Source organism: Ascaphus truei, chromosome 7 (genome assembly GCF_040206685.1).
Source record: "Ascaphus truei isolate aAscTru1 chromosome 7, aAscTru1.hap1, whole genome shotgun sequence".
NCBI classification, from domain to species: Eukaryota; Metazoa; Chordata; class Amphibia; order Anura; family Ascaphidae; genus Ascaphus; species Ascaphus truei.
The window spans coordinates 29,133,031-29,158,164 of NC_134489.1; the positions used below are offsets into that span (position 1 = coordinate 29,133,031).

Below are 25,134 nucleotides of genomic sequence, written 5' to 3' on the forward strand. Positions count from 1 at the left end.
TACTAGAATCCTAAACAGATTGTATTTAAAATAAACGTACAAACACAAACATTCTCTGAGCCACGTTTTTATTCTTGAAACTTTGAATAACAGTTTAACATTAATACATGATTCGACACTTCAATATTAGATTCATAATAAGATAATCAAATACGAATCAGAATTGCAATAACTTAGGGGTATTACTGTATGATGCTAGGATTTGTGTTATGAAGATCTGTAGCGCCAACTTATATACTAATGATTCCAAATGACAAAAAGGAAATATATTTTAAATTCCTCATAATAGGATTTAGTTCTTTAACATCAGAGCATTGTCTTTGGTTGAAGAGGCATCTCATTGGGTGGAGTTGTGATGAGGTAGTATATCCGGCACACTGAGTAGTTGTGGAACAATAGATTCCTTTCCATTTTCCTTCAAGATGGCGGCACTGCAGTCAATGAAAAATAAATGAGAAGTAGGGGTGAAGTTGCTGGTAGCAAATGAAGACTAGTAGGCCCATTTTTTTTCTTTTTCATACGTAGGGATCTATTCACTAAATGTGCAATATCCATTATTAATTGTTATGGGCCATTCAAGTGGAAGCTCATTAACAATTAATAAGAGCTGTCAAGACTTAACACTCCCGGAGTCCGAGTCTGGGCCTAACACGTGCTCCTTCCGTCCGGAGCAGGCGATTCATGACTACAGGAGGAGGGGTCTGTGACGGGGGGAATGGATAGGACGTATGGGGACGGTGTATGTGATGTCGAAGGCATGGTTATGACACGTGGGGACAGGGTTTGTGATAATGGGGGTGGGCTTATGATGTATGCGTCTCAGGGTCTCTCAAGACCGTGAGATTTACCTCATTGCATGACACAGCCCTAATACCTAAGACTCACACAGTTTGCATAAGACTTGACAGGGCTGTAATAAGAGCTTTCAAACTTTAGTGAGTAGACCCCTCAATGGGATGTATATAAATCCTTAACACAGAGCAAAAATTCTATTTTGCATCCATGTGATCCACTACACATGTATAAAGCTTGTTATTTGAGTTTATTACAGCTAGCACATAGGGTAATGCTTCCTCAGGTACCTCTCATTATACTATAGCTGTGGATGAAGAATAATTACACTACTCCAACAACTGTCATTAATAACACAATCCAATAACAAGAGACCAAAAGGAAAGCTTTAGAGGAATACTCACCGAAGGTGTAAGAGGCCTGGAAACCTCTTGGCTCAGTGGTGGAGTCACTATGGAACTTGAGCAGCATGGAGTTCCCAGTGGTGACCAGGATGGGGACATTCACAAGACCACAGTATTGGCGCATGAGTCGAGAGGTGGTCTTATCTCCATCGTAAATTTTCAGGTAGTCACATCTGCAGGAAACTCCAAACTCAAGGTAGAAGTCACTTATTTTTAGTGAGACCTGTGTGAGTCAGGAACAGGTGGAAGAAAAGACATTGTGATCAGTGAAACAAGCATAATGTAAGACAGAAGGGGAGAATGATATACAGTAAGCACATGGGTATCAATCAAGAGAAACCAAGCTCATAGCCCATGTACATTTATATGTTTCAACACTTTCTGTAGCTTTGATATTGACTTCATTTTTCTTTGCTTAGGTCTCTAGCACCTTTTATTCTCACAAAAACACTACTAGATATATGTGGCGTTTGTTGCTGTATTATCTGAGATTTGGGCAATGAGCTGTATATTTCGTTTTCCAATTAGGAGTTGTACGTTTTGTCACACGATTGCGACTTCCTCTCACACACTCCCCTGAGGCAGTATCAATCACGTGACGGAACACGTCGGGTTAGTTCCATTAGGAAATTATTGGATCTATGTCAGCTCGTTTCGCTATCCTGTGACCCTCTCTCTAACACGCGGTAGAGAAAACCTTTTGATGGCAAACCTACATGAAGTGAACCTTCATACAGTGTGTAGTCCCTGCGTTTTAAAACAATGTCTGGACACAGGTCCCTGTTACAGAATTCTGTTCCAGCCCTCTTCTAGACTGCTGTGGTACACCTGTTGTCCCCATCTGAAAATCGGTCTTGGGTGGTCTCAAGGAGGTCCACAATGGACACAGGCCTTAGAGTGCTGGAAAATTCATGCTTAATCTACCCCCTGATATTGAAGCACCAATTTCAGGTGTCTAATTATCTGTTATGTGCTACTGCCCCCCACCAGCAATCTAATCTGGGATGCCTCAAAAAGGCCCACTACAGGGACACACCTTAGAGCGTTGGAAAGTTGGCCTTCACTCAAACCACTATCAACACTCTGTATTTATTTGTAATACACTGTACCATCAGCTGCCCAGTACCTCAAATTAGGAGTAGAACTTGCAAGTATAGATGAATGCCATTGCCTAAAGTTGCTATTTTGATATGTGGTCACTTATGTTTTTTTATGATATTGAGAGGTATTGTATATCTCTAGAGTGCCCTTATGAAGTATATTTAATATACTGTATTCAGAATCAATTACTGTTATATGGAGTAAGCGCTTCTAATGCTTGTTTTGTTTTTTAGACTTATTTTAGGGTTATGGTTAATCCCTGTTTAAGATGCTAGGACTCCATTTAAATTTCTGTTTCGTCTAGTCCTTTATTGTAGGTTTTGTATTAATATGAGCAATTATTGCTATATTATCAGTATATTAATTCACATAATTAGATTGATATTATTCACTTGTAGTTCAATACGACACATTTATACTCTTTACAAATGCCCACATTTTATGTCAATGTAGGTAGATAATACAGCGCTAATGTTCTCTTCTCCCCTCTCTCATATTGATATTCAATGGCATTAAGTAGTGTGGAGGTAAACCCTGTAGGGAAATATTATGGATGGAGATTTTAACTTAAAACTACATCATGTCTTTCCTTATGAATAGGGATATAAGATGAATGATATGAAACCAGATACATTTTTCCTACTGACATCAATGCCTTATTACTGCTATAATTACATAGAGATCACCCTGCTTAGGCCCGGGCCATAGAGGGGTGAGGAGATCCGAGCCGCGCTGACGCTGAGGCTCGCCTGCTGAAATCTGGGCGATTTCATGCCCATACAGTCGAGCCAGCGGGCGCGATCGGAGGCGGGGGGAGACTGAGGGAGGCGGGGCAGTGACGTCGCTGGGCCAATCGCCCGCGACGCACTGACGTCGACGTAACGGCGCCGACGTCACGACGCCGTGACGTTGACACTGCTGTGCTGTGATTGGAGGTTTTCAGCCGACAGCGCGCTGAAAAACAGCTTGGCGCTCGGCTGAAAACTCCAGCGCCTCAGCACGCCTGCGGACGCTCGCGTGAGCCCCCTCTCAAGGCATCCTCATTGAGTATGCAGGGGCTCAGCACGGAGCGTCCGCACGGCTCAGCACGGCCTGTCCTTCTATGGACTCGGCCTTATTCTTAGGCTGCGTCCATGGTAATTTCAGCCGAGCGGAGGCTGAGTGAAAACGGGTGCTTTCCCTGCCATGGAAAGCACGCCATCGTTGGGCGTATCTGGGGGCGTTCCAGTGACGTCACGGAGCTGGTTCGCCCTCATTGGGTGAACCGCTCACGTGACTGGCCTGTTGCGCCAAGAAATCAGTTTCAACTGATTTCTTGTGCAATGTGCACACCCTGTTGCTTCCACGCACACGCTGCATAGACGCGAACACTGCCTTATGGCAGTCTGTGGTCTGCCATACCATGGACGCAGCCTTAGTCATGTCTCTTTGCTATTAGCAGCCACTCACCTTGTATCCTGCAGGGGCTGTGATTATCCAGGAGCAGTCCAGGTTAGGATAGTAGCCGGTAGGGTACCCAGGAGAGGTGAAGTTGTGTGTTGGGGCATAGAAAGCTCCACCACATTGTACTGCAAGAAGATAGAACAAATAGGGGAAGCTGCCTACAGGCTGTATGTAATTCAAGGGCGTATCACCCATGTAAGCAAAATAAGCCTTGGGACCCTAGGTGTCAGCAGTATATAAGCATCTGTGTGTACATCTGTGTGTGCATGTACACAGGCACCAAAATCTTAGATTGTCAGCTCCTCTGGGCCGGGACTGTGTCTAACAATCCTGTGTGCTGCGTACCGCGCACTATACTGTAATTGTGACTCACTTTGAGTCCCATTGGAAGAAAAATGCTTTATGAAAAAAAGTTATTATTATTATTATGTGCAGATCTATCTTTATATTATGAGCTTGGAGGTAAGACCATTGCCTTTGAAGTGGGTTAACCTGGACTGAATCACAGTGTCAGTTCTCCTTGTGACTTTGGGCAATTTACTTTATCATCCTTTGCTTCGGGCACCAAAATTAGATTGTAAGCTCTTTAGCTCAAGGACTTATTCTGCCTGGAAATGTACAGCACTATATAAGGATAAATATCATTGTATATATCAGTCTTTATTGTGGTTATGTGCATCACTGAGACACATGACCACAATCTCCTAATGTGTATATACTGTGTGTATCAGTGTTTGTTAGTACTGTACATTTGTGCAGTGGTTAAAGAGCTTTAGGTGCAGACATTAGGGGTCAGTAGCTATATGTGGGAGAGGACACAATTAAGCCTTCTGCCTCCAAAGGGTCCAGAAAAACGTGGTGTGTGCAGAACATTTGCCGTCTGCCTTCTATCATGTCCCTAGTTCCACTTATGTTGGTGCTGTGATAAAATGAAAAGTGCTTACCGATATAACATCTTCTCTACCATTTGTAATGGATCTTTCATCGTTAAGATGTAGCAGTGATGGGGTTAATGAATACTTATTCTAGATGATCATTTTAATAAGTTTAGTGACAAATAGCCTGCTCTGGGTACTTAATACATAGTTAGATGGTAGACAGTGATCCAGTCCTGGTGTTGTATTCCCATTGGTTGGTCTGTTAGCAACTTTGATATAATTGAGTGTGACCTAAAGAAAGACCGGCCTGGATTACTCTCACTGGGACTGGAATTAGTTGGGGTGTGACATTTAGGTCCATATTAACTAAGTGGTGTTCTGACAGAAGTCCCATTAAAGTGGCTGAGCTGTAAGGTGTTTTCTCGCATTAGAAGGTGTAGCCCCATTTAGATAACATGGCTCATATTCCTTAGTCTATAGCAGCAGCACAGGAAGCATTGAGCAATTGTACCTGAGCTGTATGTAGCTTTGTAGCCGGTCGCTGTAACAGCCGCATCACTGGCAAACTCAACGAGCATCTGGTTAGTGGAAGCGATCATTAGAGGGACCTGTCCTGTGCCACACGTCCTGTCCAGTAACACAGGGGACGTCTTACTGGGACCATCGTAAATCTTAATGTAGTCAGAGACGCAGTCTGGAGAGGACTGGACATCAAAGGCGTTAAACTTCAGGGAAACCTGGAAAAAAAACACGTGCAATTAATTACTTGTTTCGAACTTCTTGTCATACATGACCAATCAACAAAATGGAATAATTTCTATAAACTGTTTTATTTAATATTTGTATACCTTTTTTATGTTTTTCTTGGAAGATAAATGCCCATTTGCTTTGTATTTTAATTCCCCAAATACTTTGCTTTGGTGCATCTTTTTTTTAAAAATTATTTATTGGTATTTACCAGATAAAAGTAGATGGAAAGGAAACACAAACAATAATATTTAATTACCTGCCCAGATGGGGTTCTGATCAACCAAACACAGTTGGCGTTATTAGGATACGCAGAGGGGTAGTTGGCTGAGGTCATAGTCCCATTGATGTTAGAGAGCAAAGTGCCACAGACACCTGAAAAACAAAATAGGTGAATATTAATGTTAACAAAGATAGATGGACAATGTTAATGTTTTCTTTAATTCTACAAAGGCAGATAAAATAAGAGCAATATTTAATACTTCAATGTCCTCATGCTCAAATAAAACAAGCTACCATAACTGCATGCAGAATAAAACTCATTGAATCCTCACCACACTGATACAGCTTGTTAATTTTAGAGATGTCTAGAATACTCAGTCCATCTCTCTGTCCAATGGCGACAGATGCGTCAGGTTTGGGTACTATGGTGGCTTCTCCAGACGTGTTGCTGAATGCATACCTGAAACAGAGAGACATCTCATCATGAGAACATATGAAGCCATTCACTTCTCCAGGTGCCATGAAAACGTTACAAAGCAAATGGCCGAGCTCCAGCAACAAATGGTGAGCATCAGTCACTCTGGTACAGTTGTCCACTATTATGTATAATAGTATAGACACAGAGAGAGTGTATGGGGGTCTTACTTTGGGTAATGCATCACTGACGTACTGTATAGTCATATTCTAAGCCCAGGTTATTAGTGGCATGTGTCACAAAGTTACCAAGGTTTTCTGTAAAAGGAAAAACGCAGGTAAATATGTGTTAGAGAGTACAGTAGGTCTAATGCTCAAATGCTGAACATCTTAATGGGTTTCTTCCACTGTTACCTTGTCGGATCTGTGTATCTGGATACAGGCAGCCCTCGGTTATCCGACACAATGCGTTACTCAAAATGGCGTTGGATAGCAAAACGTCTTAAAGCGAAACACGTTTTCCCATAGGAACACTGAAGGCATTTTTAACACTAAAGTACACCAAATATTTTACGCAGGCAATAAGATATGCAGCACACACATAAATTATATAGTGTATATACTGTATTATATATATTGTGATGCCAACACCACATTGCAGTCTCTTTTATCCCAAATGAGGCAGGAAACACGGTATATCTTTATACTTGGGGTTTATTTGCAGGGATAAATAATATGAATAGGCCCACCGTCCTTTTAAGAAAAACCAAATAATAAAATCAAATCCTATTTCCATTAGGAAAGCTAACTGACTTCTCGGCTCCAACCCTTACTAACCCGGCTGCTAGCTAAGCCAGTTGTCAGCCCAAAACATGCCCTAGCATAAGCAATAAGGTAACAGCAGTCTTTGTAAACAATAGAAAGGGTTGTGCTTATCTTAGTCCATCTGGTGATGTCCCTGCTTCAGCACAGTCTATCGTCCTTCCTTCTTCTCTTTGGGATTCCACCCCACGGGAGCTCAGGGAAACTGCTGTGTTCCTCTGTAACCAGCCGTCACTGCTTCAGCACAGCTCTCTCAGCAGTGTCTCTCAGCAGTGTCTCTCAGCAGTGTCTCAGACTTCTTTAGCCAGCTCCTGGTAGCTGGGAAGATTCTCTGTCTCTCCCCTTCTCTGGGAAAAACTGTCTCTCTGTGCCTTGCAGCTTCCAGCCTTTTAAAGCACTTCCTGACTATTCAGAACAGGCTGATTAGCTTCATTAGTTATCACCTCAATAGCCTTTCCAAGGAGGATTAAATTAACTCTTTGTGGTGAAAAAGTCCAATAGCTTCCCCATTCAGCCCCTAGAGGACAGCGATGGCACCACAATATATATAATATAACATAATAAATAATATAATATTATATAGTATAATATAATATTATATAATATATATATTATATACACATAAACAACTTTGCAAAGCGTTGTAAGAGCGTTGGATAAGCCGTTTTGGCGTTGTAAAAATGAATATAGATATGCATTGCATAGCGTTGAATAAGCCATTCGTTGTAAAATGAAGCGTTGTAAAACGAGGACTGCCTGTATAAGATTAATACACTATTCTGAAAGAACACATTACAACCTGATGAAAAAGGTAGTTACATTTGATGCAGACTTGTCATAGCTTTTAATTAAAGAAACAATATCTTCATAGATGTTACTGAGTGTATGCATAAAGTACATGAAGAAGGGATGTGAGCGTTGGAAAGATCTGTACACGCTGGTATATCTATAAAGCAAACAATTATATTAATAGGTAACATATCTACCCAACTCTAGGACCAATGTTTTATTATATTTGATGCAGAAGAGTGGAATAATGAATTATTAACACAATGCATGTCGCTAATGTTAATCTCTGAAGAATGGTCTTTATGACATATATAAAAGATACAACAGCACATTTCTCAGTATACCTCACACCATAACAGACTTCTATACAATTGTAGGGGGATGCTCACACGCTGTATCACATTATAGCATGACATACAGTATTCTGTAACAGCAAATGGAGCAGGTAGCATCCTGTGCTTTACCTGGTGCGATATACTGGGTCATGATACTGACATAGTTATCACGGTCACTTCTGCACTGCTCATGGAAGAAGCCCAGGACATGGTTTAGCTCGTGCTGGATGATTCATCTCTGCATGCAGCCACCTTTACTCAGAGACACCACCTGAGCACCACCCAATCTTCCAACGTAGGACCAGCAGCTGGAGAAGACATAGAACAAGTGGACAATGAGAAGCCTGTCCATACAGGTCCATTGAAACACTAATTTCCCAGTAGTGCATGTATCCACTGCTCAGTAATGTTATCATGTTACAATGGCTGGTGTAAGAGTACATGATTTGACCTTACTTATACCCACTGTTTTAAAAAAGGACAATCCTCGGTAAAAATTAGGAGACGTCAACTTTTTCTTGCTGTGTAAAAGCCAGTAAAAAAGGAGAGAAAACCTATAAACAGAAGGCACGATCAGGCAGGCAGTTTTATACTTAGTAAAATGAAAGGGAGTCAGAAAAGATGGTCTTGATTGGGAAAGGGAATTCTGTGTCCACAAAATAGAGATAGATGAGTTAAACACGGTGGACAAATACGATGGACAGATATGAATGGATAGCTAAAATGCTAAATATAGTCAGAGATAAGGAGTCAGTAATTAAGCTGCGATAGTGGTGATCAAATCCGCAAACGCCATCTGCTTTATTTTAGCTGGCTAAATAGCTGATAGATGCATCTGAGTCTGGACCAAGTCGTGAACTGTGGGAGATGGGAGTTTGGGTTTATTTGTCTCTTGAGAAAAACTGAACCAAGCCCTTTTCTAAATGCCACATAGCGATCCATTGCGCCTATCCCGAGGTGCTGCAAAACCTACCCGCCTTCAGACTTAATGTTGATGAAGTCTTTCTCTGTCGTCCAAGGTACAAAGCGCACACAGGTCAAGGTTTCAAACTCCTGCATGGCCGACCTAAACAAAGAGATCTGCTCGGCATCTGCGTGAGGAAGGAGTGAGAAGGACAGGTCAGGAAGCAGAAGTTTGGCTTGGAGAGCGGGGGTCAATGAATGGCAGTCTAACACAGAAGAAGTGGTATCTCACTGTAATCAGAGGAGAGGTTATAAGGAACGATGACACTCCCCGTAGAAGATCTTGGCCAGATGCAGGTTGGACAGTTAATGGCGCTACGACCGGGTTTAATGACGATGTCCCCCTGGTGCATCAGCTGCGTACTGCCTGGATGTGCAATGAAAAGAAAGGCCGGAGCGTCACATCCCATTCAAAGTGTTCCCTCCCGAGATATCTAGTCATTGTGTTGGTTATTACAGAGGTGACAGTGACATCGCTAAACCTGTTTTAGTCTTCATTTACCCATGTCATGGATACAGATTTAAACGTGTCACTAATAAGGGTTCGTATTATGGGGTGTGAATTTATTGAAATAAAAAGACCATGGAAACGAAAAAAACTAAGATTTTCTTGGACAAAAAGTAAATAGTTAACTCTAGACCAGGCCAGCACAAATCCAGTCCTCGAGGGCCGCAAACAGGCCAGGTTTTCAGGATATCCCTAGTTCAGCACAGCTGGCTCAATTAGTGGCTCAGTATGACTGTTTGCGGTCCTCGAGGACAGGAGTGGTGCAGGTCTGATCTAGATACAGGAAGGGGGACCTTCCAAAAATACATGTATTTGAAACTGAAATGGAACAGCAGGTTTGTAAATGAAAGCAGTGATACTCCATTCCCCTATTACGCTGCTGCTTACGCTGCTTTTACCCAATAATAACCCATTTCCACGTACCTCCGGGCACTATTCACAGATGATCCTTGAAGTGGTTTACAGGCATTAAAAGTAATAACAGCTACAGAAATAAATTAGTGCCCCAATATATTACTATAAATATACGATGGGCTGAGGAAGCAGCTTAGTGCTAATGCTATATATGAATATAGTATGGTAGCCACTGCCCTTGAACCCGGCTGAAATCCCAGTGTCAGCTGCTCGTGTGAGCACTTTACTGTATCTCCCTGTGCCTCGGGCACCAAAATTAGATTGTAAGTTCTATGGGGCAGGGACTTATTGTGCCTGCAAAACTCTAAGCACACTGCTGTATAAGAAAAATAGTATTCGTATACAGTACATATTATATTTGTGACCTGTTTTTTCGGTATATTACACATGCACAGACGGTGCACAGCGCAATGTGTCACTTGTCATTGAGAACCACAAACATACAATGCTGTGTTCAGACTCTTCCCGGTTCCCTTATGACCCTCATACTTCACATAGATCAAACACCACATTGTACGGCTGCTGTTAGTGACGTATTGTTACCTATGTTTGCCTCCGCAATCATGCTGAAGATGTCCTTGGATTGCGATGGTTCATTAGCTCCTATAAATAACAGAGAAGTCAATTACACATCTTGTAATATTAACTGGGATCATCTATATATATATTACCTACAGGTGAAGCCGGCGACATTGTTCCCTCTGGTGCGCTATATTGTGAAATCCTGGATGGCCCTCCGCCGCCTTAAACTTAACATGGCAAAAACAGAGCTCCTCATACTTCCTCCCAAACCTGGCCCTACTACCTCCTTCCACATTACTGTTGGAAGTATTATCATTCACCCAGTAGATTCCTCTCTCACATTCTCCTCTCACATTCAAAACGTTTCCAAAACTTGTTCCTTTTTCCTCCGCAATATCACAAAGATATGCCCGTTCCTCTGTTGCTCGACTGCTAAAACTCTGACTCAGGCCCTCATTCTCTCCTGTCTTGATTACTGTAACATCCTGCTGTCCGGCCTTCCTGCCTCTCACCTGTCTCCCCTACAATCTATCCTAAACGCTGCTGCCAGAATCACTCTACTCTTTCCTAAATCTGTCTCCACGCGTCTCCCCTCCTGAAATCCCTCTCCTGGCTTCCTATCAAATCCCGCATCTCACACTCAATTCTCCTCCTCACTTTTAAAGCTTTACACTCTTCTGCTCCTCCTTACATCTCAGCCCTAATTTCTCGCTATGCACCACCCCGACTCTTGCGTTCTTCTCAAGGATGTCTTCTTTCTACCCCCTTTGTATCTAAAGCCCTCTCCCGCTTAAACCTTTCTGCCCAACTCACTGTCTGCCCAACACCTCTGGAATGCCCTTCCCCTCAGCACCCGACTAGCACCCTCTCTATCCACCTTTAAGACCCACCTTAAGACACACTTGCTTAAAGAGGCATATGAATAGCACTGTGGATAATACTGGACACTAGTGATGTACCGAGTACCGGGTACTACCCGTTACCCGGCGGCTTTTCAGCTACCCGTAAATTACCCAGACACGGCAGCTGGAAAGTGGACCCAGCGCCGGGAATCCGGGTAATGTCAGGGTAGTTGAAAAGTATCTCTTACTTACCAAGCCTGCGTGGACATCTGAACAGGTAAGCAGAGGTGCGCGGGTGGTGGGCAGTCCAATAGGAAAGCTTCTCCTGCTCCGGTCACATGGTCCCAGCTCACAGTGCAGTATGGAGTCCTGCAGCTCCCGCGCGGGCTCCACACTGACGCTGATGCCGCCCCACCGCCCCTGCACCTCTGCTTACCTGTTAAGATGTTGCCGCAGGCTTCCTCCACCCCAGATAAGTTTCCACCACCCCCAGGTAAGTGAAAAACCGGGTAGCCGGGTACCCGACCAGGTACAAGGTGCCAAATCCTCCAGGTACCCGTTACCCGGTTTTAAAAAAATGTAGGACCCGGTCCAACACTACTGAACACATGATACTTAAAGCTTGGCCCCCTGCAGATGCACTTCCCAGAACTCCCTCCTACTGTCTCTGTACGTTCTCCCTACCTACCAATTAGACTGTAAGCTCCTCTGGGCAGGGACTCCTCTTCCTTAATGTTACTTCTATGTCTGAGGCACTTATTCCCATGATCTGTTATTTGTATTATTTGTTATTTATATGATTACCACATGTATTACTACTGTGAAGCGCTATGTACATTAATGGCGCGATATAAATAAAGACATACATATTCACCAACGCTGACATTAACTCCTATGGAAACTCATTATTCTTTGTTATAAACGGGGCACGCTGTAAACCTGGAGGAACAATGTCACGCGCTACGTCTTTATGAAATGCAAGGTGATCTTTTGGCAATGGTTGAGGGGGGGTGTATAATAATTAGTGGTACTGTGTCTGGTATTAAAAAAATCAGGATTTGTTTAACTGCGGAAAAGCTATTTGGACCATATATTAGACAGATCAATACAATATTTATAATTAGAAAGCAGAAAGTGAGACAGACTTCCTAAAATAGACAATTTTTTCTTCAAATAGTCAGAGGAACTATATGTATGTAAATAAAAAAATAGTGGTAACGGGATTGCAATTAAAAAATAGTGGTCGTCTATATCCACTAGGACCATTGCACCTCAATCACTGTCCTTTGGATTTGTACTTGGAAAATATAACTGCATCTTCATGTATAACTAAAGCAAATCCAACATCTTTCCTTTAATAAACCATATTAATATCATGTATCAATACATACGTTTGTTTTTTAAAGCATCACAGATTAGGCTTAGTCAAACAAATTGCCCCTCTTAGCACCAGTGTCTCTGCCCATCAGTATCTACGTCCATCAGTGTCTCTGTCCATCAGTGTCTATATCTGTCGCGGCCAAGTTTATTTGAGCATTTGCCCGGTCTCGGCCGCGACAGTAACCTGGCGCGCACCGGGATGTCCCGGGCGCGCGCCGAAGCCTCGGAGGAGAGGCCCGCCGATCGGGGCTTCCCCCTCTCCTTACCGGGTCCGCCGGGTCCCCCGGAACGTCCCGCCGCCGTCCTCACATCCGCGCGACACCAGGGCTCCCTCGGGGAGCCCTGGGCACGCATACAGGCGGCACAGGCACTCGATGACGCATGACCGCGCATCGGTGATGCGCGGCACGCCGAGGGAGTGCGGCTCGCAAGCCGGGACATATCCCGGCTTACGGAATGAGCCACACTCAAATAAAGTGTGCCGCCTGTGTACGTAGACACACTGATGCAAATACAGACACACTGATACACACATTACCACACTGATGCACACACAAAGGCACTGATGCACATTGTTTGAACACAGACACATACAGTTATTTTTGTGGGGGAATTTAGTGGGATTGAGTTCCCGGCACGTTTTATATTAGAAATCAACATGAAACTCAATGTAGTGGTTAGGGGGGCTGAAAAATCACCTGTGAATGGATACATGCTTTTTTTTCTACCACAATTCATTATTTAAAGCTGAAGTATTCATTGCTGTTAAGGTATAAATTATGTTTTATTTGCTTAAGGGGAACATCACTGGATATATATACAATACGCAACAACAACAAAAAAAAACTTACCTGACTTGCACTGAATATACTGTAATCTAGTTATAATTTACTGGTTTTCAGATCAATCTATTACCTGAGCCACTTATAGTTAGTGTTGAATTATCTGAATTGTCTTAGGACCTAATATATAATTATTTAATGTTATTGGAATCAGATGTTATAATTTTTCCCCAACTGGTCTAAAAGAACAAACTTTCTGGCTGAGGTAACAGTCCGTTCCTGCTTCTCCAACGTCTCTTGCTAACTGTTATATTTTGGACTGATGTATTAAGACCTTACCAGGATTTGATTTTGCTATCTCATTGAGGATGTCCTTTGTGTCTGATGCCTCTTTAGCTCCTGGACAAGAAGAGAACCTAGTCAGTGACCAACATGAAGAGAGAGGGGGAGGGAAGACCAAGAGACAGAGGCCAAAAGAGGGAGAGAAAAAGACACTGAGAGACTGAGGACAGTCTAAAAGAGAGGGTGCCAAAAAGAGAGGGTGCCAGAAAGAGAGGGAGAGAGACAAAAGGAGAAAAGGACAAAAAAAGAACAAAAAAAGAAAGAGAGGGAGACAGAGAGAGACGAAGACTGAGAGAGAGAGAGAGAGAGAGAGAGGGAGACAGAGAGAGAGAGAAAGAGAGAGATCGCATTGCTCTTCTTACCTGGCTTTAATTTTGCTATTGCATTGAGGATGTTCTGGGTGTCTGATGCCTCTTTATCTCCTGGACAATAAGAGAACCTAATCAGTGATCAACAGAGACAGAGGACAAGAGAGGTAGAGGAAGCCTAAGTGAGAGAGAGACACAGATTGAAAATATAGAGATCAAGAGAGAGTGACAAAATAAAGAGAGAGAATCCAACAGATGGAGAGAGAGAAAGAGAGGGGGAGACAACAAAAGAGAGAAAGAGACAGACCAAAAAAGAGAGAGAGGCTAAAAGTGAGTGTGTAAGAGAGAGCCTATTGTCACTTACCAAGTTGTTCAAGGTTTGGGAAAAAAATCTGCAAAAGAAACAAGTTTTTTTGCAATAGTTTGGATAAAGTTCTGGGCGAGTGATTCGCTGGTCACTGTATCATCTATAGGACACTGTATTATTTGTCTCGTTATTCCTTTACCTATCATTCAAATCTGTGGGGCTACAATCCGTAGTTATCCCTAATCAGGGGTGCTCAACTCCAGTCCTCAAGCCCCCCAAGAGATCAGGTTTTCAGGATATCCCAGCTTCAGCACCGGTGACTCAATCAGTGGCTCTGCTGAGCTACTGATTGAGCCACCTGTGCTGAAGCAGGGACTGATTGAGCCACTTGTGTTGAAGCTAGGATATAATGAAAACCTGACTTGTTGGGGGGCCTTAAGGACTGGAGTGTAGCGCCCCTACCCTAATCCATCCTAATGTCCATATACACAACCCATAAATTGCTCACTGAAACAAGTGGTGTAAAATACATGAAATGTTGATGCTTGAAGACACGCAATTAACGTGCATCTCACAGAATCAGTTTAAGGGCAAGGAAGAGCAAAGACTGTTTTCTGAATGTGATCATTAGCTCAGTGTCTCACCTGTAAAGGAAAACTCATGGCAGGTCCCATCAGACACACTTGAATAGTGATGGAGATTCTCACATCCATCCTGTAGCTGTTTGAGGATCTCTCTGTGTCTCTGTCCTGTGAGGAATATCTGCTTCTCGTCTCTCTGTTGCTTTATGTTCATCCAACCGGAGGTGCTCCTTATATCCACTAATGGGTCAAAACCTCAACCAATCAGCAGTCAGAATGAGAGTTCTCAGGCGATACCAATGACTGGAAGAGATGCCCCAGGTTCTAGTCACGGCCGGTACTGCCGTAGAATCAGACTGACCGGTTCCTGATGTGTGACGTGGCGATTATTATAGACAGTGACCTTCAGGTTCTCCTTAGAAAGGATTTTCCATGTGTCATTTGGTCCCCAAACCAAGAGAAATTGTGATTTTTAATGTATACCACACTATTGTGTGTTCAGGATTTGGAAAGAGTAACAGGACAACGTTCAGTGGATATTAGGGCAAACACCCTAAACAGGTTTATACTATACACATTGTTCTATGCAAAAGTCATATTACATACAGGGACAATAAGGATGATATTGTACCTATATTTTATTTTATGGCTGGCACCATATTATATCTACATACAGCACTTGTATTTAAATGTCCTTATTACACTATAATCTGCTCTACATGCGTAATCACAGTAACATCTGTCTCTTTATATTTACCTATCTTTCTGCTAATATCACGCTTCTATAATTTTTCTCATGTAATATTCTGCATGTTCTTCACACATAAATATATTGGGGAAAACACTGATGTTACAGATGCGAAAATTCCAGGTTTAAATATACAGTACAAGCCATTTTAATACCAGATCTTTAAACAGATGTTATCTTTTATGAACCCTCATTTCAAATGTCTTTTGTACATGCCAATTACAAATACATATCATAGGCTGAGCAACGCATACAATGTAACATCTGCAAAATCTACATGTAAAAGCAGCAATAACTGATCATTTTATTTATTCTTACCATGTATTTTTTTATTACAACATTGGAACCAGGGGGCCCTGGAGAGCTTCCGGTGCTATTCTTGGCTCCGGGGACCCCCATGTTTCCCTTCAAGGAAAAGAAAATGGCAGCCAGATCTCCCAAATCCTGCTGGCCAATAGGATGCTACGTCATCCGCTTCAGCTTCCAATTGGACAGCCATTTAAATACCCACCTAAAACATTGGTAAGTATTTTGAAAACAGTGTGTTCTCAGAGGACAAATATCGCGGTTTAGCTCCAGGCCCCCACACCTACCGGCCCGACATCCAGAGACCGGCAGACCAGACTACTCCTCTCGCCTTCAGTTAATGTCTCTGACTCTCTCCACTCCTACGCGCAGCGCTACAAACAGTTTTTGGCAAGTGCACACACAGCCCTCCGCAGCCGGCTCCTCATTCCCCCCCCCCCCCTATCGGCATCCACCTTCCCCCCCCCTACCGGCATCAACCTTCCCCCCCACCCCCCCAACTGGCATCAACCTCCCCCCCAACCCCCCCAACCGGCATCAACCTTCCCCCCCCCCAACCGGCATCCACCTCTCCCCCCCCCCAACCGGCATCCACCCCCCCCCCCACACCTACCAGCATCCATTGGACCTGGCCTGATCATCCACAAGGTAAGTCTTTTTTTAATATGTATTGGGGGGGGTGTCATGGGAGAGGAGGTTTGGCCCGGTATTAAAGGGGTTACACCCCATTTGGCCACCCCCTGCTCTCACTTGGGAAGCAAGGGGTTAACTGGACTGCGGTCCAGTAAGGTGTTTTTTCCCTGCTTCAGCACCGAAATGTATATTCCCCTGTAAATGTGTATTGTTCCCATTCCAGTGTCTGCACCAACACATACACTGGGATTGATGCGAGAGGGAAAGGGTTAAGGTTAATTCAATGTTTATAGTTCTTTGTTCTATTTTACCGCCTTTTCAGACTCCATTTTGCAGCTCTCCATAGGTCGCCATTGCAGCCCAATGCAACCTTATGGAAATTCCGGCGATTTGGGCCCGTTTCGGTAGAAGACCTGCAGGTGGCGCCCAAGAGGAGGAGCTGCGGTTCCCCAATGTAAGTCATTGGAGCCATTCATTTCAATGGGGATTCCTCAACGCCGACCTCCAGGAACGGGTTGGCAGCGATCCAAACCGCAGACCGCAAGAGCGGAAACATTTTCTTAAAGAGAGCTTTGATCACACTGGGTTCAAGTTCAAACACAATTGGCGTGGGAAACTTAGGTTCTAGGGCACCCAGAAATAAAATTATTTTTGCCCCTAGACCCTAGGAACCCCCACACTCGACCACCACCAGGTCCAGGAATGAGGAACCCTTTAAAGGTCGCGCTCACCACGAGGGTCGCGCCATTGACTCTAATGGCGGAGCGGAGGTCCCATTGAATCCTATGGCGGCGCCAGACCATGCATTTCCTATGGCGGCGCTGGCCGTATTAATTCCAATGGGGGAAAAGCCGTGTGGCGTTAAAACGGCTAAGTCCGAAAGGGTAAAATGTGTAAGCCCATATCTCCGGTTCTGTGAGGACCAGAGGGCTGGGATTTGGGTCGCATGTAGTCACTGTTCCGGCATGACTGCATGGCCATTTCCAGCCCTCTCCGATCAACCAGACGAAGTATGAGCCAATGTAAAGAATTGTGGTTTTCCTATAGACTTCAATGGCGGAGTTGCTTCATTGAAAGACTATAGTGGCGGAGCCCATAGACTTCAATAGCGGAGTTGCTCCATTGAAAGCCTATAGTGGCGGAGCCCGTTGATTTCAATGGGAGAGTGAAAGTAGAGATTTATTTTAGATATGGCGGAGAATCCTGCATTAAAGTTAATGGGGGATTTTAACTTGTTTTTTGTATCTCCGGTTCTGGGGGTCATGGAAGGCTGAAACTTGGCCACTATTGCAAAGGTCCTCCGGCATGAGGACCTAGTAAATTTCAGTCCACTCAGACCCACAGAACGGATTATTTTAATATGTGAAGATATTAAAGAAGGTATTGTATTTTGGGTCTGGTACAAAAACTCAGAGCCCATATGTTATGTTAATGCTCAGGGAAGGAGACAAGTGGTCTACAATAAACCCCTGATCAAAGACTCCCCCACCCTGCTTGTGTATGCAAGCACAAAGGAAAGCAGGACATGGGTACTTGACGTTAAGTGTTGTCATTTACACCCTAGGACAAAAGGGTTTCCTGGCCCAAGTAGACATTCAGGCGCCAGGCTTGTGGGCGGGGAGCTAGGGAAATAAGCCCCTGATTAGAATAATATCCACCCAATGGGCAGGTATTATGGTGCCCCTCAGGTGAGGTGGCAAGGAGAGATTGGGTGCAGGTCATTGTTCTCCAATGACCTGCACTCAAGGATAAGGTATAGGACTGGAATTACATATAAACCAGTGTCAGTCCTATACTCAGGGTCCTTGTGTCTTTTTTTTTATTATATCTAAGTCGTGTTCAATTTAACCCAGATATTTTGGTGTGTATTAGTATAATCTATCACTAGCTACCGTGACAGGGGGGAGTCTTTTTTTTAATTTGTATTAAGGGTCTTGGGGGTATTGTTATATGTATTGGGGGGCTTGGGGGAATTTGTAAATGTATTGGGGAGGGCTGTTTCTTTTTATGTGTGTATGTATATATGTATATATATATATACACACAGTATATGTATGTATATATATATATATATATATATATATATATATATATACAGTATGTGTGTGTATATATATATATATATATATATATATATATATATATAGTCAGATAAGGCAGTTGGCACTCCAATAGGTGCTGGTAAGCCACAGGTGCACGTCCCATATAGAGAATGTAGTTATACGTTACCGTTCCAAGGATTGGTAAACAAGAGACAGCACTCAAAGTTGAAAATCAAAGTGTATTAGTGAAAGCAAAAATACATCCAGAAACCCAACGTTTCGGTCCTACAGAATGGGACCTTCCTCAGGGGAATACAAAGGTATTCCCCTGAGGAAGGTCCCATTCTGTAGGACCGAAACGTTGGGTTTCTGGATGTATTTTTGCTTTCACTAATACACTTTGATTTTCAACTTTGAGTGCTGTCTCTTGTTTACCAATCCTTGGAACGGTAACGTATAACTATATATATATATATATGAACAACAAGAAAAGAAAGCGCCCGATCCTAGTGCAGCATGAAAAAATACAATTTAATAAAAATGAATAAAACCAACAAATGCGAACTCACAAACACAGGATAAATAAAAGCATATAATGAGTATACTCATTCGCCAACCGCCCACGATGTGCCTTGGATGGCGCGCCCTCTCTTTGTCTAGGTTTTCTCAGCTCTTCTGAACCGACATCCAGCAGGGGATACAGGAAACAGCTCAGCTCACTTTTTATATTTGTATTGTTCACTGGCATATATTTGTGTTCACAGCAGCTTTTTAAACATTGGCACTCAGCATTTTATTATAACATATTGCATGTATTTTTATTAGTGTGAGTCAATCATCCATATTATTGTTGCATTCACCCTTGCCATTTACCTTTGCTATATCCACTTAATACAATCAATTGGTAATCAGTCTGAGTTTACACCTGAGGAGCGCAGTCTATTCTTTGTTTGTTATATATATATATATATATATATATATATATATAGTAAAACACACAGAAATATCGCTCAACACTGTAGGTCAAAGGTGTCCAAAACAACTGTTAATACGTAATGTAAATCATACTCAAACAGTGGTGCTAAAGGTTGAAATAATATTTGAACCACAGAGAAAGCAACCTTATAAGCAACCTTATAGTGTGTTTTACTATATACCCTCTTTTGCTTTCTCTGTATTGCAAATTCTTAATATCAGCTCCACTTTTTATTATATATCCCTTGTTTTCCTGAACCCATAACCTAGCTAGCATGAATTTTAGCGCTCAAGATGAGCAGAGAATTGCGAGTGCCAGAGCAGCATTTTCTATTTCACGCTCAGATTTGGTTGAGACGAAGACTGACATCTCTACCTCTGGGGTTCCAGAAACAGACGTATTGAATGCATTTAAACATCTGTCACCGAGGAGGTTACGTAGTTGGTGGAACCGGACTGCATTAGATAATTACCTCTCCCGTAAAATTATTCCCAGAGGCTTGAGAATAAAACTCTTTCCTGCCTTTGAATTTACTGACAATTCCCTCAAAGACCGTTGGGAAGCAACGTTAACTGCATGCTGTTTGGAATTAATTACAATTCTTATTGAACATGACAAACAAATGCTAACAGAACTTACTGACAAAATTGAGACGGCTAAAAAAGAACTTAATAGTGTGACATCCACGCTTATTGATAAAGTGGAAAGTGAGCTGGTCAAGTATGAGGAGGGTCTAATTGACTATAAAAAGAAAAAATTTGACAGAGACATCACTGACTTTGATAGAAAACAGGTGTACAGGTGGAACAGAGGCAAGGGTTCTAAAAGGGCAAGACAACAGGCCCGAGATGTCTCTCTGTCCTCTGATGCTCTCACAACCGATATAGACTCGTCTGACGTTGATGCGCCACGTGCCATAACCTCTACAGCCAATACTACCGGTCCCTCGTATACCTCTTTTTTAGACAGGGGCTCACGCCCGAAAAGAGGAAGAGGAAGACAAGGCGGGGAAGGAAGACAGTTAAGAGACAGAGAGACATTCGGTTACAAACCACAATACCAGAAACGGCGGGCCTGGTAAGCGAGGAACTAAATATCATCAATCTCTCTGATACCATTCTTTCAGAAGCCCAAATTAGAGTCCTGAAAAAGGGCTTATCCTTCTCGCCCACAAGCCACATGGATAAATTTGAAGTCATTAAAGACTTAAATCTCTTTTGCCGCAAATTATTACTCCATAAACATTTTTCCAAAACCCATGATTTACCTTTGGACTCCTCTATATCTGCGATGTGGGATAAAGAAGAATTACAGACTTTAGACAATGTGGATGCACTCTTAGAAGAACAAGAACTCATTAACATCTCTACAAAGGACATTCTGTTGCGTACAAAACCCACATCAACATTTTGCCCTCCTATTCAGAGTTGCTCATCAGTCGAAGTGTTTGCCGCAGCAGTTACTGAGGAGGTTCTGAGGTTACCAACATGTCTTGGGCCAAAGAATTTGGGTAAGGATGAATGGCTCTCCATCAAAGAGTTACAACAGATCCCCTCTGTGGTCATTAAACAATCTGATAAGGGGGGTAATGTTGTTATATGGCCTCAGAGTATGTATGAACGTGAGGCGTACAGACAGCTACACGACACTTCGTGCTATTCTGAGCTTGCTTGTGACCCTACATTGAGATTTAAGACTGACTTAGAACGCATATTGCATAACGCGCTAGACAATAAGACTATTACTAAACACAACTATGATGGCCTGTTGCCCAAATTCCCCGTGATCCCCACTTTCTATTTACTCCCCAAAGTTCACAAGAATGCTTCCCGCCAACCAGGTCGTCCAATTGTTTCAGGCATAGGGGATTTATGTGAACCCGCCTGTCGCTTCCTTGATTCATTCCTGTGCCTCGCTGTTATTAATTTACCCTCCCACTTACGTGACACGATGGAGGTGCTGTCCAGGGTCGACTGCATCACTGTTGACAGGGATACCATCCTTGCGACCTGTGATGTGGAGTCCCTGTACACTTGCATCCCCCATCGTGAGGGTCTCCTAGCATCCACATTTTATCTGTCTATGCAAGACATCTCGGGAGACCTTCTTGATTTTCTAATGGATTTATTACAATTCATACTCACCCATAATTATTTTATTTTCAAAAATAAATTTTACTTACAAGCGAGAGGCACGGCAATGGGAGCGGCGTGCGCACCCTCCTATGCCAATTTGTTTCTGGGCTGGTGGGAAAGGGAGGTAGTCTTTTCAGACCTTCACCGCCATTTCAGTGACTTGGATTTATTGTGGCTGAGATACATCAATGACATCCTGGTAGTGTGGCATGGCACCAGTGATGCATTTGCAGATTTCATCGACGCACTCAATCACAATGAACTCAACATCAAACTCACTCACCTCTGCAGCCCCATATCCGTAGTGTTCTTGGATGTCAGGATCAGCATTAACTCGTCAGGTATGATTGAGACGGATATCCACCGCAAAACCACCGCGACCAACTCCATCCTTCATGCTTCTAGCTCTCACCCCCAGCACCAGATATCAGGGATTCCACGTAGTGAATTTTTGAGATTAAAAAGAAACTGTTCTTCTGATGATATATTTCAAATGAGAGCAGCAGAATTTAAAACCAGGTTCTCTAATCGTGGATACACCAAATCACAGATTCAAAAAGGTTATAACAATTCTCTCAAAGTAGCCCGTGAGAGTTTATTACAAGCCAGACCCAAATACAAAGGTAGGAAGCAAATAAGATTTGTCAGCACCTTCAATCAGCAGTGGTCAGACCTAATGGGCATCCTTCAAAAACATTGGGGGATCCTTATGATTGACCCTGAACTAAGGAATGCACTTGGCGATCATGCCAGTTTGGCAAGTCGCAGAACTCCTAATTTAGGGGATAAGTTAACTCGCAGTCATTATGCCCCCTAGGCCAATCCTACCTTTCTGTCCCAGAAACGCAAGCTGGGTTTTTACAAATGTGGCATGTGTTCTGCTTGCAGATACATGCATCAAACGTCTACATTTGACAATTCCAATAAAACACACATGTACAAGATACTCTCTTTCTTAAATTGCAAGAGCAAGGGAGTGGTATACCATCTTGCATGCCCTTGTGGCCTTGCCTATGTGGGAGTTTCGCTTCCGTGTACTAGAACACACTCGCAATATCAAAAATGCACAAAGAGATGTAGATTCTTGCAAAAAGATCAGTTCAGTCGCACGCCACTTTTTGCGCTACCATGGGTCCGGCAGTGCGGTCCTTTCTGCGTTTGCCTTCGACAGGGTCTCTCTCGGTGCACGGGGTGGTGACCTTGAGAAGGCTCTGTTGAGGAGGGAATGCAGATGGATCGTACAACTGGGTACGATGATACCACGTGGTCTGAACGATTATTTGGGCTACGCCATGTTCTTATAAACATTGACCCTCTGTATTGATTTGTTTTTCCATATCTGGTCTGAAATGCTCTAATTTTTGGACTTTTCATTTTTGTCTTTTTTCTACATGTTTATGCTGTGGACCAGCATTCATGTTCAGGTCTGCTGACCTGCGATTACCTGTGGAAGAATTCAACTTCATCTTCAAAAAATTTATCACAAATTTTGAAGAGCGATTTCCTCTAGTCGGGGCCTCGTTGTCTTTACAAGGACCATCTACATATCAAAACTCTTAAAAGGATCTCCATAATTGGATTACATCTATGCTACTACACCATTCTGCGAGTACAGTTGGTACAGATGACATCTCTATCATGGCTTTTCCAGTCCACATTTGGAACATTCCATGTACTGTAGAACACTTTCAAGTTTGGATTCTGTATTATGGCCACTCCTATGATATTGTAGCTTCTGGGTACAGTTGTATGATTTTTTGGCCTCTCCTAGGCTAGTCCACACGCTGCGTTACCATGCAGGTTCTTGTCAGTGTACGATTGCCTTATTTAGATGTAACAGGCATAGGATTCGCAGACTTCTATGCGACAAACATGGCCCTTCAAGATTTGCATATTTAAGACAGCACAATCATTGAATTTGTGATTGTGCTGTCTTAAATATTGAGACTACCTGTGCTTTAGCATTTTCACTGTACTGACAATTTGTATAGAATGTACATTTTGAATATTAGCATATGTATATTTGTTGACTTATTATTAGAGATTTATACCATGCTTTCATTCATAGCCTTGCCGTGGTTATAATCTGCACAAGGGATGGACTATTGATTTACCTATGCATACGTCAGCAGTTATTATCTATGGCTCAACAATTATATTTTATCTCGCTAACTGCTTATATGTACATAATACTGCTTCCTCTGTTACATTATGTCCTTACAGTCACCAGTCACCTTGGTCATATGTATATGATTCTACTGATTATTTTCAGTTATGGTATCCATGGTGTTACGACGTCACCTGTGTCATTTCTAGACTGCATACTATATTAATATGTATGCTTTATTGGGGCTAAGGACTGTTACAGGACCGATATAGCCCATTATTTCAATCAAAATCTCCGTGGTAGCCTCCTGCGATCAGGGCTGGTGCCCGATTGACAATATAGCTTTGTGGTTCCCTTGGCAACAGTGCGTCATGATGAGTTACGCACGATGACGTCATCACGTCTCATTGCGCTTGCTATACGGCTTGCTGTGTGCTCTAATATACCTATATGAACGTTTTATCGGGGCAAAGTACACTTACAGGACTGTTATGGCCCTCTAGCTTTATTATCAACCATCGTGGTAACCCATTACGATCTGGGCTGGTGCACGATTGACAACTATGACTCGTGGTTCCCATAGCAACAGTGCGCCATGAGGAGCCACGCATGATGACGTCATTACGTCACACTGCGCTTCTAATACGGCTGTCCCTGTGTATATCACCTGACTTGACAGACCAATCAGGTCTCTTACTCTGTTTTCCCAGTAACCGGGCTGCAGTGTTTTAATGATTGTACGCCCAGCTGTCCCAGCTGTTCGGTGTTCTAACTTATTTTGGTGCCATTTCTACTCCTCCTCTATCTACTATAAATGCTAGCCCATTTCTCCCCTCACCACTCCCCGAAGACGGTTTCTAGTCGAAACGCGTTGGAGTGGGAGTCTGCTGAGGGGGGCCCTACCTTCAACCCCTGGACATAAGGCTCTGACTTGCTTTTTCACTCGTGATACCCCTACACTGAGTGGTGATGTATATCTCACATGGCTACTTGTTTTATTTGTGTTTCCACTCCATGCAAACTTTCATGATGATTGTACAGTATGGTGACTGTTCTAATTGTGGACACATCTATTGTTAGTGTGGGTCCTCACTTTACAACTGTGCTTATACAGAGCTCCCTGTGTTATGTATATGTCAGATGTGGTTTCATGTTTAGACCCTTGCCTTCAGGTTTACTTTGTGTGGTAGAGGGAGCCCCCCTCATCTTTTTAAACCTCATCGCCTGTTTTAACTCACTTTAATAAATATCTTTTGTTACACTTTACAGGTATGTCTGTGTGCTTCTTATA

The 25,134-nt window shown here is 42.9% G+C and overlaps 1 protein-coding gene across 1 annotated transcript; it reads right to left on the reverse strand.

Moving 5' to 3' along the window:
- Positions 1–292: 292 nt before the first annotated feature.
- LOC142498883 (embryonic protein UVS.2-like) lies at positions 293–14,472 on the reverse strand. Its single transcript, XM_075607507.1, is given in 15 exon segments — positions 293–431; positions 1,197–1,419; positions 3,747–3,865; positions 5,130–5,355; positions 5,625–5,740; positions 5,920–6,047; positions 6,233–6,255; positions 6,258–6,319; positions 8,077–8,255; positions 8,921–9,038; positions 9,143–9,277; positions 10,376–10,435; positions 13,698–13,757; positions 14,063–14,122; positions 14,373–14,472. Coding segments are annotated over 12 exon segments (1,365 nt in total). The 5' UTR covers positions 10,398–10,435; positions 13,698–13,757; positions 14,063–14,122; positions 14,373–14,472; the 3' UTR covers positions 293–417.
- Between the last annotated feature and the right edge of the window lie 10,662 nt (positions 14,473–25,134).